Source organism: Corvus moneduloides, chromosome 8 (genome assembly GCF_009650955.1).
Source record: "Corvus moneduloides isolate bCorMon1 chromosome 8, bCorMon1.pri, whole genome shotgun sequence".
NCBI classification, from domain to species: domain Eukaryota; kingdom Metazoa; phylum Chordata; class Aves; order Passeriformes; family Corvidae; genus Corvus; species Corvus moneduloides.
In genome coordinates this window covers 6,732,541-6,748,731 of record NC_045483.1, presented here as the reverse complement: position 1 = coordinate 6,748,731, position 16,191 = coordinate 6,732,541, and the positions used below count along the sequence as shown (strand labels likewise).

The window sequence follows — 16,191 nt, the reverse complement described above, 5'->3', positions numbered from 1 at the left end:
TTTTGTAATTTTTTTTTCTTTTTTGGTTACAGTTTGGTGGCACGTATTTATACAGTTTGTAAACGCCATGTGTTAAAGTTCAAAGAAAGAAAAGAAACTTAAAATCAAAGTAAATAATTTTTTTTCCCCCAAAGAACTACCTAAGTACAGCATCCCTTTTGTGGCAAATTCAAGTACCGAAATTGAACAGAAAATATTCGATCCAGAATACTAGAAGGTGAAATACATATGTTTGTGGAGAAAATAGCAGTAAGAATTATGAAAAAAAAAAGGAGATTGTTACATAGATGTGTTTTAAAGTACAAAAATAACAATAAAAGATACGCTTTTTATATTTTACGTTCGTTTTAAATGAAGTGTGAGCGATATACGAGAGGGTTATTTTAGGAGGAAGGAAGGCTACAGGGTTTTTTTGTGTTTAGATAAACATTGAAATTATTTGGAAAAATCAAATAGAGCAATAAAAATTAAAATTACGATCGCAACAGATCTAGATACAAATAGTTTGGCGAGTTCCATCATTTATCTGCAGACTTGTTTTTGCAGATAAGCTCCGCAGGACTGGCCCGTGGGAATTCAAATTAAAAAAAAAAAGGAAAAAAGTGAAAAAAAAGGGGGGGGTGGCGTTGTGTTATCTCGAAGGAAGAGACAATTTTATTCAAAATTTCTGCAGCCACTGGTTTCTGTCTCCCCTATTCGTGACTGTATGTTCAGTCCGTTTCGGCCCTTCTCACACTCACGATTTACCGTGAAAAAGAAAAGTTGCTGGAGGATTTCCTGACTGGTGTTAAGGGCTCGGTCGGTAACCGGGGGCTGTAGTGCAGCGAGTGTGGGGGTAAACGGGGGCCACAGGTGGGGCCCCAAAACCTTTGTGCTTAGAAATCACTCCGTCTGGGAGACACAAAAAAACCACGCCAAAACGGGCATCACCTGGCAGCTCCATCCTCCTCTCTCCGAAATCCCGCTCCCTCGCTCAGCATTGGCTAAAGCCGATCGAAGGGAGCCCGGCCGACCCTCGCCCCGACCGCTGTCCCTCTCCGTCCCTTCCCAAACGAACGAACAGCGCGACCCCCCCCTCCCGCACGGACAGACGGACCGCGGGGCACGGGGAGCGCCCCGGGAGGCGCCCGCAGCCCCTCGCCGCTCCCCGGCCGCCGCCTCGCCTCGCCCCGCGGGCGCCGGGCCCCGCTCCGCCCCGGCCCCGCTCCGCCCCGGCCCGCGGAGGGAGCCGCGCCGCGGGGCTCGGGGGCGGCGGGGAGCGGGGGGCGGCTGCCGGCTGCCGCCGCGCCGCCCGTCCCATAAATACCGCCACAAATAGAGACTATAAATATAAATAGGGGGAAGGTACTTAGAGTCAGTCCAGTGCTTTTTTCTCAGCGCTCTCTTTATTGTTGGTCCGGGAGTAGGGCTCGAAGGCGGACGAGCTCAGGTAGCGGGCCGACAGTTCCTGCAAGTTGCCCGCCAGCGAACCGGCCACGGCCAGGGGCGCGGAGGAGAGGCGGCCGGCCACCGAGCCCAGCAGCGCGGGCACCGGCAGCCCGAACAGCCCGTGCCCCGCGGCCGCCGCCCCGTGCAGCGCCGCCGACGGGGGGGGCCCGGCCGCGCCGCTGGCGGCCGGAGGGTGCGGGGAGCCGCCGCCGCCGGGAGCCGCCGCCGCGCTGCCGCTGCCCGCCGCGGCCAGGCCGGGCCCGCGCAGCGCCGAGCCCAGCGCGCCGCTGGCACAGGGCGGCAGGAGGCCGGGCAGCCCCGGCGGGGAGAGCAGCCGGCCTTGCTCCAGCAGCCGTAGGACGCTGCAGGTGGCGGCGGTCTCGGACACCACCGACCGCAGCTCGGAGTCCTTGCCCTGGTCCTTCTTCTGCTTGGTGCGCCGGTTCTGGAACCAGACCTTGACCTGCAGGCCGGGGAGAGAGGCAGGGTCAGCGGGGCGGGAGGAACGGCGCCCCCCGCCAGGTGCCCCGGGACCCCGGCGCGGCTCCGCGGGGCGGGGGGAGGCGGCGGGGGAGGGCCCGCAGACACTTGGAGCGGGGAGCGTTTCCAAAACGCACAAAGCGACACTCGCAGAACACAACCCCCCACACCCTCTGTCTGTTCCCCGTTTGGGGGTGACCCCGGGGCCTTTAGCTCTGCTTCTCTGACCAGACCTCTCACTTCGTCCTAGTTTACTGCAGGCCGGGAGTTCTCTGGGAGACGGAGCCTGCCCTTTCCCCACCGCTTTATTCTAAGCCGGCTCAGCCGGAGCCCCGGGCACTCCACGGTTCCCAGCAGCCGCTGCCTGCTCCGACTGCCCTTCCTGGGGGTAACAGCAGCAATGAGCTTCTTTCCCCGTATCCCAACCTGGACACTCTCTCTCTAGCCCCCAAATAATTTTAAATAATATCCAACTTAAAAAAGGAATACCAGAAGTCACTCAAAAAACAACAAACCAAATCAAAGCCAAACCAAAACACAACAAAACCCACCCATGGCAGGTTCTGTAACCTACAAGCTGTTGAACTTGTCATTCCTATCCGGCAAGGAAAGAAAAAAGCTAATTAACGTGTCAGGAGAATTTATTGTTATATGATGTTTTGTGGAAATATGAAACCGGCTTTAAGAAGTTTGGATTTTTGGATGCTTCCCCGTGCTCTCACACAGTTTTAGCTCGCCTGTTCGTTCCCGGCCTTTCTGGCCTTGAGGGTGGAGAGGCGATTCGTCCCCTAGGACATACAAGGACCCAAATACGGCCCAGGCTTCAGCCCCATCCCCGGGTCTCTCATACCCTGGAAAGCTCAGGCCGACCGTCTTTAACCCTCCAGCGGAAGGTGCCCGTCTTCCCCGCGGGTTTGAGCGCCTGTATCCCGCTTGCTGCGGGCCGGGAGCGGCCCGGCCTCCCCTCGCTTCTCCCCGGCCGCAGCAGCGCATCTCCGCGCCCGGGGGCGGCCGGCTCCGCGCAGCCGGGGGCACCGAGCCCCGGCGGGGCCAGGGCGGATCCCGGCGGGCCGGAGCTCAGGGAGCCGCTCCCGGCCCGGCAGGAGTTTGGCTTCGTGGTCAAGCTTCCTCCGACACCCTCGGGCCGGGCCGCCTCGCCCACGGGGAGAGCCCCCTGGGGCTGTGTGCGGGGACACCAGGGACCCCCTCGGCCCGCAGCTCCCCCTCCCTGGACACACGCAGTTAGAGACACACACACAGTTAGGGGTCCCCCGCCGGGACGCCTTAGCCACGAATCCCTCAGCTCCATCCCTCTGCCGGGATGCGTCCCCCCAGACTGGGCACGCGTGGGCACCTCGGGGGCTGCCTTGCCCCTCGCCCCCGCGGGGGCTGCGCTGTGGCGCGCAGGAGGCGCGCAGGGCCGCGGGCCAGCCCGTCCTCGGGGCCCGTAGGGCACGGAGATGCCCGGGCCGGGAAGGGGGTCCCGCGGCGCAGGGCAGGGCAGGGCAGGGCTGGGCAGGGCAGGGCAGGGCAGAACAGGGCGAGGCAGCCGCGGCTCCCCCTCCTTCAGGCGCTACCTGAGTCTCGGAGAGATTGAGCTGGCGGGCGAGCTCGGTGCGCTCCCGCCCCACGACGTACTGGCAGCGCTGAAACTCCATCTCCAGGCGGTAGAGCTGCTCGGCCGTGAAGGAGGTGCGGGTCCGCTTGGGACGGTCCAAATCAAGCCCCTTAGGCAGAATAATCTCTCGGATTGAACCTTTGGCATCTGGCAAAGACAGGCGCAGTCAGCTTCATACCCAGGCAACCCTCCTCTCCTTTTTTCCCCCCTTTTTATCATTTCTAAATTTTCCAAGGGAAAAAGCGGTCCCCAGCGCCTTCAAGGCCGAGACACGAGTCGGGATGGAGCAGGGTCCCTGCGACTGTGGCACTGCACCTGGCTACTACACCCAAGGAAGGAAAAAAAACCACAACAGAGAAGGAAGGAGGGGGCGATGGGGGCCCAGGGCTCTATAATTAATCCCTTCAGCCCATTTAAAAATTACTCTGAATATATTGCACTCACAGTACGACACTGCGGCATCACCCACGGCCCCTCGGGGAAGCTGGGGAGAGAGAGATCCTCCAGGCCGGGCTTTGTGCCTGGAGTGCAGGGCTACTCTTTGTTCCCCTTGGGCTTCGGGTTAGGACTTGCTGGTAGCCACCACACACACCCCGTTGCCCCCGAAAATATAATTTTTTTTTTAATAACGAGTTTCTCATGCTAAAAAAAAAAAAAAAAAAAAAATAAAAAAAAAAAAAAAAAAAAAAAAAAAAAGCCAAGAAAAAAAGGGGAAGGAGCTTTCCGAGCAGAGGCAGCACTGCCCCGACCTGGCTGCCTGCCACTGTGAACGTGGGGACACCTCCAGCCCACCCTGCACCGTTGCCGCTGCCGCTTTGGGGTTTTGGCAACGAGGAGAAGCAGGAGGGAAAAAAAAAGGGGGGGTTGGGGGGGGAAGGAAGAAACCAAGGCACCAACCAGCCCGCAGGAACCTCATTTTTCTGGTAGCCCCGACTGAAGGAAAGCAGGACAAATCTTATTAACAAGACTGTCAAGCTATAGCCAGATTCAGGTTACCTTAAAGCCTTCGCAACTTTACTTGCCGTAATTTTACCTCCTCGGTAGGTTTTAAATCAGAGACAATCACATCATTTTAATTTGACCCTTCTCTGGGTCAACCAGGCGCAAAGATTAATTCTGGCTTCCAAGGCCTGCTTCCCACATATTTTGTTCTTATTCTCTTCTCTCCCTCCTCCCCCAAAACGCACCTTAATAAAACTGAAATTTCTTCAGGTAATTTTTTTTTTTTTTTGAAGGAGTACGAATAAGGTGATTTTGTTATTTTAGCCTGGAGAAGGGAGGAAGATTGAGGGAAATTAAACATATAACATATTAAAAAAGTAATAATTAAAAAACCCTTCGTCATTCCTCCATTTATTTTAAGGCTGGTGGTTATTTTAAAACAGCCCTTTCCTCTGGGCTGCCGGGGACGGGGAGAGAGAGGGGACAGAAGGAACCTCTGCCCTCCGAGACGGCCTTTCTGCCCGCAGCCCCACGCCATCGTACGCGGCCGGCTGCGGGCGGGATGCGCGGGCGCGGAAGGAGCGCGCCCGGCCCGCGGGGCAGAGCCGCGGCCCCCCGAGGGAACGCTGTCCCCGGAGGGCTCCCCGCGGGGACGGGCACCCCGGGAAAGCTGCAGGGCAGGAAAGAAAAAACAAAACAACAATAAGCGGGGCTGGCCCGTTCCGGGGCAGCGCCGGGGAGGAACCATCGCGGCTTAACTTTCCGCCGAGCCGCCGGCGGAAATTCCCCGGGATAAAGCCGGCGGGAGCGGGGTCCAGGGCAAAGCCCGGCCGGACAGCGGGGTCTCTCCCCCGGAGCCGTAGGAAGGGCTTTCAACACAGGGCCAGACCCAAGGCAAAGCAACAAAATAAACCCATCTCCCGGGCGTGAGCACAGCTCACCTTCCCCCACCCTCGCCAAACACCTCAAACTCATACCTCTAACTAGGATCCTCCTGCAATAGTCCGGATCAGCCGAACTAGATTTACTTTTATTACAACCTTCCGTAGCTGCAGAGGCAGAAAAAGTCCCTTGCTGATCCTTCAAAAAAGAAGTAGAAATATTTCCTTCAGACCCTTTGCTTTCCTTGCCCTCTTTATGTCCGTTCTTCGAGACCCGGTTAGCTTCAGTCTCTGAACTGCATCTAACGTCCATTTTGTCTTGTTTCCCAAACATGTAGTGCAATAAAAACAAAACAAAAAAAAAAGCGCCAACAACGATAACAAAAAAATTATAGAAGAGTAGAAGAAGAAGAAGAAGACGAAGTCTATGCTGGATATTGCACGGCTTAGGGTCAGATCGGTGGGGATCTGTAAAGCACCTTGAGTAAGGAAGATCAGGTTTTATCCCACTGGAAAAGCAGCGGCTTCCTCAGTCCCAGCGTCCTAATGTGACTGTCCAGCTTCCCAGAGCGCCCAGTGATCAGGTACTCAACAGTACAACTCTAAAATGATTTAATGTCTGCCTTATTACAGAGACATGTAGTTGTTAGACACACAGAGGGACGCGCACTCGCTGTTTCAATTGATTACGGGTAATTTTGCAGCCTCCACATTTAGGTTACCTCATGAATACACTAAATTGTTTGGATAATATATCAGATCGTAATGGATGGTTTGTGTGCTTGTCCCCAATCAAGTAGAGTTTAGCCAGTGAATAAACTGAAATGATTGGTCTTGCTTTCAGGAAACACACAATCAAAAGACTGAGACTTCCAGAAAAAAAAAAAAAAAAAAAAAAAAAAAAAAAAAGGAGAGAGGAAAAAAAGGGTGGGGGAGAGGGGAAAAAAAAAAAAAAAAAACTTTTGACAAGATTCACCCTGAATTGTTAGCACCATTAGCAGCCATTATTAACTTTCTTCAGTCTGCCTTTGACCTCACGATTATATAGTGGCTTTCTCCAAAGCACGCCAAATAAATCTGAATAAAGCTGCTGGGAAGGGCTGAAAAAATGCAGTTGCAGGGGGGGTGCAGAAAAAGCAAAAAAAAAAAAAGCCCCCTGAATTCTAAACAAACAAACAGATCCCCAGCACGCACACACACAAAAAGTTCTTCCTTCAAGCAGATCTCTCCAAGGAAGCAGGTTATCTTGGCCAGCAGAAATCCTCGTTAACACATCTCCCCACAGACAGCCATCTTAAACTCCTACCTCTCCTTATTTCAGTCCCGATACTTGCTTTTTGTGCTTCTCCCTCTGTGTGTGTGTGTATGTGTGCATGCATGTGTGTCTGCTAATTCTGCACCTTCGCAAACACTGAACCTATTCGCAGAGCCTGCTCATTGAAAAAAAAAAAAAAAAAAGCCAGCTTTGTGTGCAGTGGATCCAGGAGGGGGGAGAAAGGGAGAGGGGGAGAAAGAGGGAGAGAGGGAGAGAGAGAGAGGGAGGGAGGGAGGGAAGGAGGGAGAGAGAGAGGGAGAGATAGCCCGTGAAAAATCTCAACTGCGTGATCCACTAAAGGAGAAAAAAGTTTTACTCTAGCTATTTCATTGTCTCTGCTACAATATCTTTGAGAACCGCAACAGCCAGTAATCCAATAAGACCATTGATTAGGCTACAATGATTCAATTCAAGCAAATGGCCTTGTGCAAAGAGCATGCTCCAGTCCTTCTTGTCACCTTGCAGGGCAGAAGCCCTCTTCATGCTGCTCTCCTTATTCATTCCTTTATGGGAAATGTAGAGCAAAAGGAGTGAAAGATGGCAATTATCTAATTGGACTATTAACAAACAATTCTCTGAGTGTGGCTGTCTGGCAGTGGTTCTTGGGTGAGGTGAAAGGCCACATGTTGCACTGGCCCCATTCACAAAGAGTTTAGGGGCCTGAGAGGGAGAGAAAGAATTTTCCCTGAGAATTTTTCACACAAATGGCGGTGTATCCACCAGGCTGGCTGTTCCCTGCCTTGTCCTCCGCCTGCCTGGGCCACTGCCTGGGAATTCCACCCACCTGAAGCAGCCAGGGCCAGCCGTGTGTTTAGTTGCAGATGATACCAGAGGGCGGAAGCAGAACACGGCGCCCTTGCCAGGGTTGCTCAGCTCCATGGGCCTCATCCTGCCTCTGCTGGAGGAATAACCACCCACCCTCATCCCATGGGACCCAGTCTTTGTCCAAGGTGGTGTAACAGAGGGAAGGATCCAGTGCTGGAGTGTAATCACCATAAACAGGAAATTCATGGGAGGCAAAAAAAGGAATGGGGTAGGGGGGGGAAGAAGAAAAGAGGAAAGGAAAGGAAAGGAAAGGAAAGGAAAGGAAAGGAAAGGAAAGGAAAGGAAAGGAAAGGAAAGGAAAGGAAAGGAAAGGAAAGGAAAGGAAAGGAAAGGAAAGGAAAGGAAAGGAAAGGAAAGGAAAGGAAAGGAAAGGAAAGGAAAGGACAGGAAAGGAAAGGAAAGGAAAGGAAAGGAAAGGAAAGGAAAGGAAAGGAAAGGAAAGGAAAGGAAAGGACAGGAAAGGAAAGGAAGGAAAATAAGATGGCAGTTCACAGGTACATTTTGATGAGTTGTCTTTAGCGGAAATCTCAAATCTTTGTCATTTTCCCGCAAAACACAGCATCATTTATTTATATTGCCATTGTCTGAAAAGTTGGATTGAGATTGGTGAGGTGTCCCTAATATTCTCATCAAACCCCTTGATTTCAACTATATTTATACAACCAAACATGGAACATCCTCATTACGGACCGGGTTTCATTTTCCCTTACAGCCAATGTGTCTCAGTGATCTGTGGCTGTTAGTTCCTACTTGTATGGCTGTCATACCCAGGGGCCCCAAATAAACCACAGCCCCATTGTGCAAAGCTTCATGCAGCTACAGAGGGAGGATGGAACGAGTTCATTTCCTCCATGGATTTGCAGTGTTGTTCAAAGGCTCGTTGGGTGAAGGGATGCTCAGGAAACAGTACATTTAAGAGAGGTTTGGTCTTTCAAAGGGACATGCAACAAGTGGATGCTGGTTAGTGAAATTTTTCATGTAGCTGAAGTATAGGCTGTGCTTAGCAGGCCAGCGTAGTTTAGTGATATGGATAAACATACACGTGTGTGTGCATAGGCAAGGCATCATCAAGAGCCCCAGCTGGACATGTCTGTTTAATGCTAAACAAAACAAAGTTCTGCTTCAAACATTTTTACATCACAGATTTTATTTTAGACAGAATAGGCATAGTGATTCCCATAAAAGGTCTACTGTGAAATACAGAGAGCAATTATAATTTTATTTGCATAGGTGTGTGGGAGTATGTGTGACATTTCCCCCCCATAGTTTTCTTTATGCTAATCTCTAGGCAGAGGCCATAATAATAAACATGGAGCTATTGAACTCAATTACACTGTTTGCAGCAGAATATCTGGAGATTAAATATTATGTTTGTGTGATAATCTGTCTTTTTTGTTTTTTATTTTTTGACAAGCACCTGATCCAAAGCTCAGTAAAGACATCGGGAATTTTGTTCTACTTGTGCCATATCTTGATAAATTCAGTTCAAGGCTCTTTTTGTCCATAGAATTCAGTGGTATAAAGATGATTTTCCCAATTGAATCAGTTAAATTTGCTTTCACACGTTATGAACATCGCACTGTTGAAGATCTGGAAATTCAAATAATGAGTTTAATCTTGTAGCAAACTGGTAGTGAGCAGACAAGCCTGTCCAAACACAGCTCAGTAACTTTAATTGAGGCCCGCTCATCTGCAACAAATAGCAACATCCAGAAGAGCGCTGGGAAAACCAGAATTTTACCATTTACAAAAGCAACATTTTCTGTCGTCCAGCACTCACTAAATTTCCTTTCACCTATTCTCATTCATTTTTTTCCCCCACAATATACTTAATTCATTCTCGAATATTATGTTCTTTCAGGACATAATATGTCCCTTTCTTACTGTCATAATTCCAGGGATGGCTGTAGCTTCAGCACTCTCACATCTACACTCATGTGTCACTGGATAAGCAGATTAGTGGTTACTTCTTTTCCCTTCAAATAATTCTTAAAATGCTTTAGCACACTACACAGGTACTCCCTGGCTGTGCTTTGCTATGTAGACCTTGCTGCTTTTCAAATACAGTTTTATTAGTTTGCATTAGCATGTAGAAGACTGAAAGATCTGTTTCTCATTGACTGCCACTATTTATATTGTTTTTAATCTCTATTTCTTGTACAAGATATATATATATATATATATCTCATTGGTACTACTTCTTATGCTCTTCTTTGTTGATGAAAGTAAAGGTTTCAAACTAAAAAGCATGGTTCAGAGATCTTCTGACTCAAAGATTTATCTCAGGGTTTAATAACCCTAAGCAAGTTTTTCTTCCATTATTTTTCCTGATTATTTTGATTCAGATTATTTGCTTTTGAATTGGCAAGGAGCTGCTTGGCCTTTTTTTGATACTTATTTAGCACAGGGGATGTGAACTGGTACCTTGAGGCTGAACAACTTGCTGGTTATTTCCAATTAACAGAGAGTAACATGGTGGTTACTCATGATGATATATGTGGTAATGTCAAGGAATTGCTTCGAAGATACAGAAAAACCTTATTATTACGTGCACCAATGTTACATTTCTCTTGGACAGGGCGTTCCTGTCCAGTGTGAGTGACACTCTGTGAGTGCAGAAGAAGAACATCTTCATCAAGACAAAGGTCCACCAGAAGGTTCTTCTTTCCCACAAGTCTCAGTGATGTGTTGACCAATAGGAGCATTGAGCACCTTCTCAAAACAAAGTGCACAGCATAATTGACAATTCTGTTGCTCTTGCTGTTACTCACTGCTCGTGAGGAAATTTCCTTACAATTGAAGATGAACTCTGGAAATTTCAAAATGTACATGCTACTGTGTATTTGGGGGACATTTAGGAGATGTGCTAAGCCCTCTGTTGCACATAGTGACTTGTTCTAGTGTGAATTGGCTTCATCTCCTGCAAGTGAGCCTGCAAAATGGACTCTTCCCACACGGGAGCAGTATCCTTGAAGGACAGGAATGTATCTCTATCTGGAAACTTTACACTGTCTTTGAAGGAAAGGACTGGTCTTTGACTCAGCTCAGCTCTCTATGTGAAGTGGAAGGTAAGGCTGTCATGTTTGTGGTAGTCTACATGGCCAGAATCAGATCTAATTCCTCTTTCCCAGGACTTTCCAAGGACTGATGCTCAGGTACATTTGTGTTGTTCAATGGCACGTGGATCCCTGGGTCGTGACATAAAAAACATGCACAATGTGTTTTATGTGAAATTAAATGTCACAGGCTCACAAGAAATCCAATGGGTACAACAGCAAGACAAAGAAAATGTCTCTCTGCCTTATAAGTGGGCAACAAAATCAAATATTGGTATGAAATTGGGATGTAGCTGTTTTCAAATAGGCTTCATCAGCTCTCGTACAGGTGTTGTGTTCTTCATGCCAGTGCCCCATGTATTCCTTCCATTCTGAAGGACAAACTGTTTAAAATAAATAGGCGCATCCAGAGATCTATTTAAAAGAAAGCACCAGATCCAGACAATCTATGTTAGTCCCTGTAGCTGCTACCTTCCCATGCTTTGCTGTGCTCCTGATTGCCAGCCTGGTGCAGAATCCCGAACTAGCTGCTTCTAAAACTTCCTGCATACGTTGGCAGTAATTGCAGTATTGTCTCTTCCAGATACTAAACTGAGCATATTGGCAGGATTCAGCAGTGCTGTTCTGGAGGCCAGTAATAATGAGCATGGGTATCACACATGTATCATGACTAATCATGTTGTGGTCATTATGAGATGCTCCTTACAGTTATCAATCTGGACAGTAGCTTAATACAAAGCTTTATTGCCTGTATCATGCCCATGGCATATGCAAGCCATCTGAACAGGGCTGAGACAGGATTCTTCCCACCAGGGAAAACTGTGATTTAAGAGGAAATACTGTTTGTCCTCTGACAGCACATTGAGAGCCTTTGGTTTCAGCCTCACCCATGTCACAGACTCCCTCTGTAATCACCAGTACCTGAGCACTCAAACTCCCTCTGCCTTCATTTCACTCTCTCCTGAGAGGGGAGCGAGCTTTACCAGCTTGGCTCGAGCACTCATGAGTATTTACCACCTCAAAAGCTATTAGACCATGAGCCTTTACTATTGGTGCTAAAACTCTCACAATCATATTTTTTCACAGAGCCAGTAAAAGCAAGCTTGAAGGTTTAAACAAGAGGAGATGTTTGCAAAGGTGACATGTCCAGGGTAGTAGATGTGAACTGTACTCTTTCCAATACTTGGAGTTTTAACACTGAAGATCTTTGCATCAAATGAAAAAAAAAATTAAGTCAGATTTTGAGTTAAAACCTTTTAATTCTTTGATTTTGAAAGCTTAAGTCAGATCAGATTGAACACAAAGAGTGTCTCAAAAACTCATAAGCATGGTCCCAAAGATCCTGGGAAGGCTGTAGAGGATAATCATGTTGACCTGAGTCTGTTCCTTAGGTGTCAGCTAGAAACTGGAATGATGTGAGAGATTGGAAACTGTTCCTTCACTCTGGGGTGAGATAAACTCTGACATCAGCCCAAAGCTCACCTAGAAGGCATCCAGTAGACTTGGTGAAAATTTTCCTGAAATGGTTTAAGTTTGATTTTTTTTTTTTCTGCTTTTACTTTACTATCATGTGATTACCTTATCCCCCATGTGAAAATGGAAAATGTCAACAGCAACCACAAGTACAAACTACAAACAAAATCAAATCTCTTCTGGAAGGGTTTGTCTACCTGGATCTTTGGTTACATCCAACAAATAAGAGCTTAAACAGGACATTGTTAAACTATGGATCTTGAAAGTTCACTCATAATGTAAAGGGAAACATGGTCACATTTACAGGAAATTTTTGGACTGAATATATAGCTTGAATACTGGTGAGATTTTGTTACCTGAAATGCAACACTATTTCAGAGGAACCCCTGAAATAATGACTCAATGTACATCCTAACACTTTGTCATGGAAAACGATGGAAAAGGTAGGCAAAAAAATCAGTGCACTTTGGTTTGTTAAAACCCTTTGGAGATTGTAGGTCGGCTGCGGATGACTTCACTTTGTGGTGAATACTTTCCCTGATGGATTTAAACACACTGAGAGGGTGAGCAGCACGATGGCAGAGAGCTCTGAACGTGGCTAAATGAAAAGTAATGTAAATCATCAGTGATTAGTTGTATAACTTGAATAATCTGGAAAGCCCTGAATTTCCTGCAATCTCTGAGGGAAAAGAACCTGTACCAGAAGTCATCAGTGTCTGGTTTACCCCAATCTATAGCAGCAGCTTGAAAAAAACAACAAAAAAAAACCACCAAAAAAAGAGACTATTTGGTTTTATAACATAAAGATAGAGCAGAATGCCAAAAAAAAAAAAAAAAAAAACCAACATCAGGATTGCTGGTTTATGCCATATAGCAGGATTATGCCATAATTACACATTAAATCTGTGTTCATTCTTTTTATCCTCTTCTCTCCTGAGGTACATAGTAGAGTCAAAAAAATGCTCAAGAAATTCAAATAAAGAATAGTTACAGAGCTGCTAGGATTAATACACAAGAGCTGGCAAAGACTGGGATTATTTTGATGAGAAGAAGATGAAAACGGAGCTGATTGTGGAAGTCAAAATTCTCAAGCACAAAACATTTTGAGAATAAGACAACTCATTTTATTTCATCACGTGAGAATAAGCATCAGGTTAAATTTAAACTCAGCAAATTTAGAATGAAAAAGAAATGCCCAGACATGTCTCATCACCTATGGAAGCTGCTGATGCAGGAGGTTACTGAGGCAAATATCCTGGCCTGATTTTAAAGTGAATTGGACATTGTCAGGATTAACCCATTACACAAGGCTGAAAACAGTGATCAGCCTGATAGAGTCTTACACCCAGGGCTGGGCACTGCTCACACTGGGGAGTGATGCAGAAGTGCATCAGTTTGGGATTTAGTTTGTTCTTCATTGAAGTACCAAGAGTGGGATATTCCGTAAGATACCAGAAAGACTGGTGGCATGGTGTAGGGAGAAACTAAGGTAGTACATTTGGGATAGCAGTTAACATTAGTCCTGAATGTGGAGGACAGCTCAGAAGTGAGGTTCTGTAAAGCCAAGCCGGTGTGCTTCACGTTTCTGCAGAGCACAGGTGAGGACAAGGAGGAGAAGAGCAATGATAAGAAGAGATCTTTCGCACTGGTGCACTCCCACAGATTCCTTTGACAAAGGGACACGCAAAATTTGGAAACCAAACTCCTTGGGCATCTTTGTGGCAGAAGGCGCACTTCCCCTTTTGGGTGCACAAGAAGGATGATTTATTATGTTCTCCAGTTCCTAGAAGGAAATAATCTAAGTAAGATGAGATGATTCCACCACCTCTGGAAGTGTTCAAAAAACTGTGGATGTGGCACTTGAGGGCGTGGTTTAATGATGGACATTGTGGTGGTGCTGGGTTGATGGTTGAAGACCTTAAAGGTCTTTAACAATTCTACGATTTTAAGATATCATGGAGTCCAGATTGTGCTGCCTCAATTCCAAGACTCACTTTTCTGTGGAAGGAGAAGTAGTGGGCACACAGCAGTTTCATTGTCAGGAAGAAACTTTGGTCAGAAGTACAGCAATTTTTACCATACCTCTCAGTTTCCTACTTATGAATATAAAGGAGTTTAGGTGTTGTTATAGTTTTGCTTATTCATTTAAATAACAGAGATACAAATCTCAAATAATAATATGTTTCTAAAGACTTGGGTATTACTAGAATACTGATTGTCTATTTTTATTGCTAGGATGTTTCTACCATTGAACAGCGCAAGAAAAACGATGTTACATTAAAAACATCAGAAATCTCCATATCTGTTTGTGCTCTTGATGGATTAGATGCCATGCAAAAAGATTGAGTATTCTTTAAGTTGTTAGCAACCTGAAACAGACTAATTAGATAAGAGAAGAAATATGGTTTCTTTTATTTTTATAGATGGAAGAAATTGCAATCTTTTTATTTTATTTTATTATACAGAGGGAAAAAAAGAAGCCCAGAGTATGTTACGCTTTTGTGCCAGAGAAAGGGAGTGACATCCTCAGGGCAGTGCTCCAACTCCAAGGCCATCCACCAAGAAAAGAAAAAAATATTCAGGAAACAGAGGCATTAAACAGCAGGGAAGCTGAGTAACTGCCAAGCCCCCATTGTTGGGTTCTCAGGTGTAGAAATGATGCCACCCAGTCCCTGCCCTTTAATATGGCACAGACAACATCCACGTGATGTCTGGCTGTGAAGGACAAATGTTGGGAAAGATTTCAGAATGTTTTTGAAACTCTTACTCAGATCCCCACATGCCAGATAAGAGGAGGCAGGCAAAGGTCCAGCCGTACCAACTTTTCCCAGTTCAGGAGAAGGCACAGCTCTGAGGACTGGCTCCAATCTTTTCCACAGGGATGAGGCTCTACTGATGTTATTAAAATCGCTCTTGATTCACACTCCTGCCATATTAGGGTCAATTCCAATGACTTCTTAGTTAGCAACCTACTGCCTGATTAGCATGAAGCTGTTTCATGCAATTTTTTGTCTTAGTTTTATCTTTTTTGTCTGCTCTACCTTCATTTCCTTTTAATGAAGAGCAGAATTGGACCTTTTGGTGTCTGTGTCTTTTTTTCATGGGAACTAATTCACCATTGTGTTGGCAGTGTTCCCACTGCTGTCAATGGGAATTATGTACTTCGAAGGAGAATGAGGCCATAACTGTTTAAGAATTAGGCTATTAAGACAATACAAGGGTTTTTTTATTTTTATATAGTGCATTACATATGAAAAATCAAAACTGTTATATGGAGAAAAGAGATAATAGACTGTACATCACAGAGTTGTTTGGAGTGGTACTCTGATTCAGAAGGAAAAGGACAAATGACTGTACAGATGTGAAAAGAATAGCAGAAGAGCTGTACATTCAAGGCAATAAAGCAGCCAGCAAGTTTCCTGACAGAATAGGCATGGCAAAGGGGAAATTGAAAGCTGAGCTACTGAGAGGTGCTAAATGTCAGCTGGGAAAGAATAAAAAGATGTTGTAGAACCTCAGTCTAGAGTAACCACTCAGTCCCTCTCCTGCCAAACATGAGCCAGTGCCTAGACTTGAATTACACAGCACCGGTCAGTGGACATTTACGTGGAATCAATTTTCTCTCTGCTTTCTTATCTGTCTGTGCTTCTGTCTCTCAAGACATGAGACATGTTGGGGAGAAGCTGGGTGGCACATTTGTTGTCACATTGGTTCCTGTAAAGTCTTTCCAGCTGGGGAAAAGGACATCACCCCTTGCCCAAGTTTGTTGATAGTGCCCCATTGGCAGGTGGCTGTGGAGTTGTGCTGCAAACCTGGGTGTCACGGGCAGCCCTGTGCTGTGTCGTGGGAAGGATGCCTCATGTGAATAGCTGTTTCCTTAGCAGATGGAGTGGCAATTGTTGCACCATGTGGGAAGGCCCAGGCAACGGTCCTTTCAGGCAAATGAGCACCACATCTGGATTTCTTTTCATTTCATTATGTTCCTACCCTTTGAGTACCTCCCTCCCATCCCCTTCCTTTTAAATGGGATCAATCCAGTTGCCTGCGATCTGACAGGAATAAAAGGGACGTGTGCTTGCCTTGCAGCCCTTTACACACCCACAGCTTGTGCAGCAGGATGTTTCCATGTAGCTCTGGCCCTGCCAGGAGAAGGGCAGATGCAGCACCCTGCCC

General features: G+C 46.9%; 1 protein-coding gene across 1 annotated transcript; it reads right to left on the bottom strand.

Moving 5' to 3' along the window:
- Positions 1–1,278: 1,278 nt before the first annotated feature.
- VAX1 (ventral anterior homeobox 1) lies at positions 1,279–6,646 on the bottom strand. Its single transcript, XM_032117089.1, has 3 exons — positions 5,446–6,646; positions 3,486–3,673; positions 1,279–1,891 (listed from the first exon to the last, which is right to left on the bottom strand). The coding sequence occupies exons 1-3, from the start codon at positions 5,681–5,683 to the stop codon at positions 1,355–1,357; spliced, it is 963 nt and encodes a 320-aa protein (XP_031972980.1). The 5' UTR covers positions 5,684–6,646; the 3' UTR covers positions 1,279–1,354.
- Positions 6,647–16,191: the final 9,545 nt, after the last annotated feature.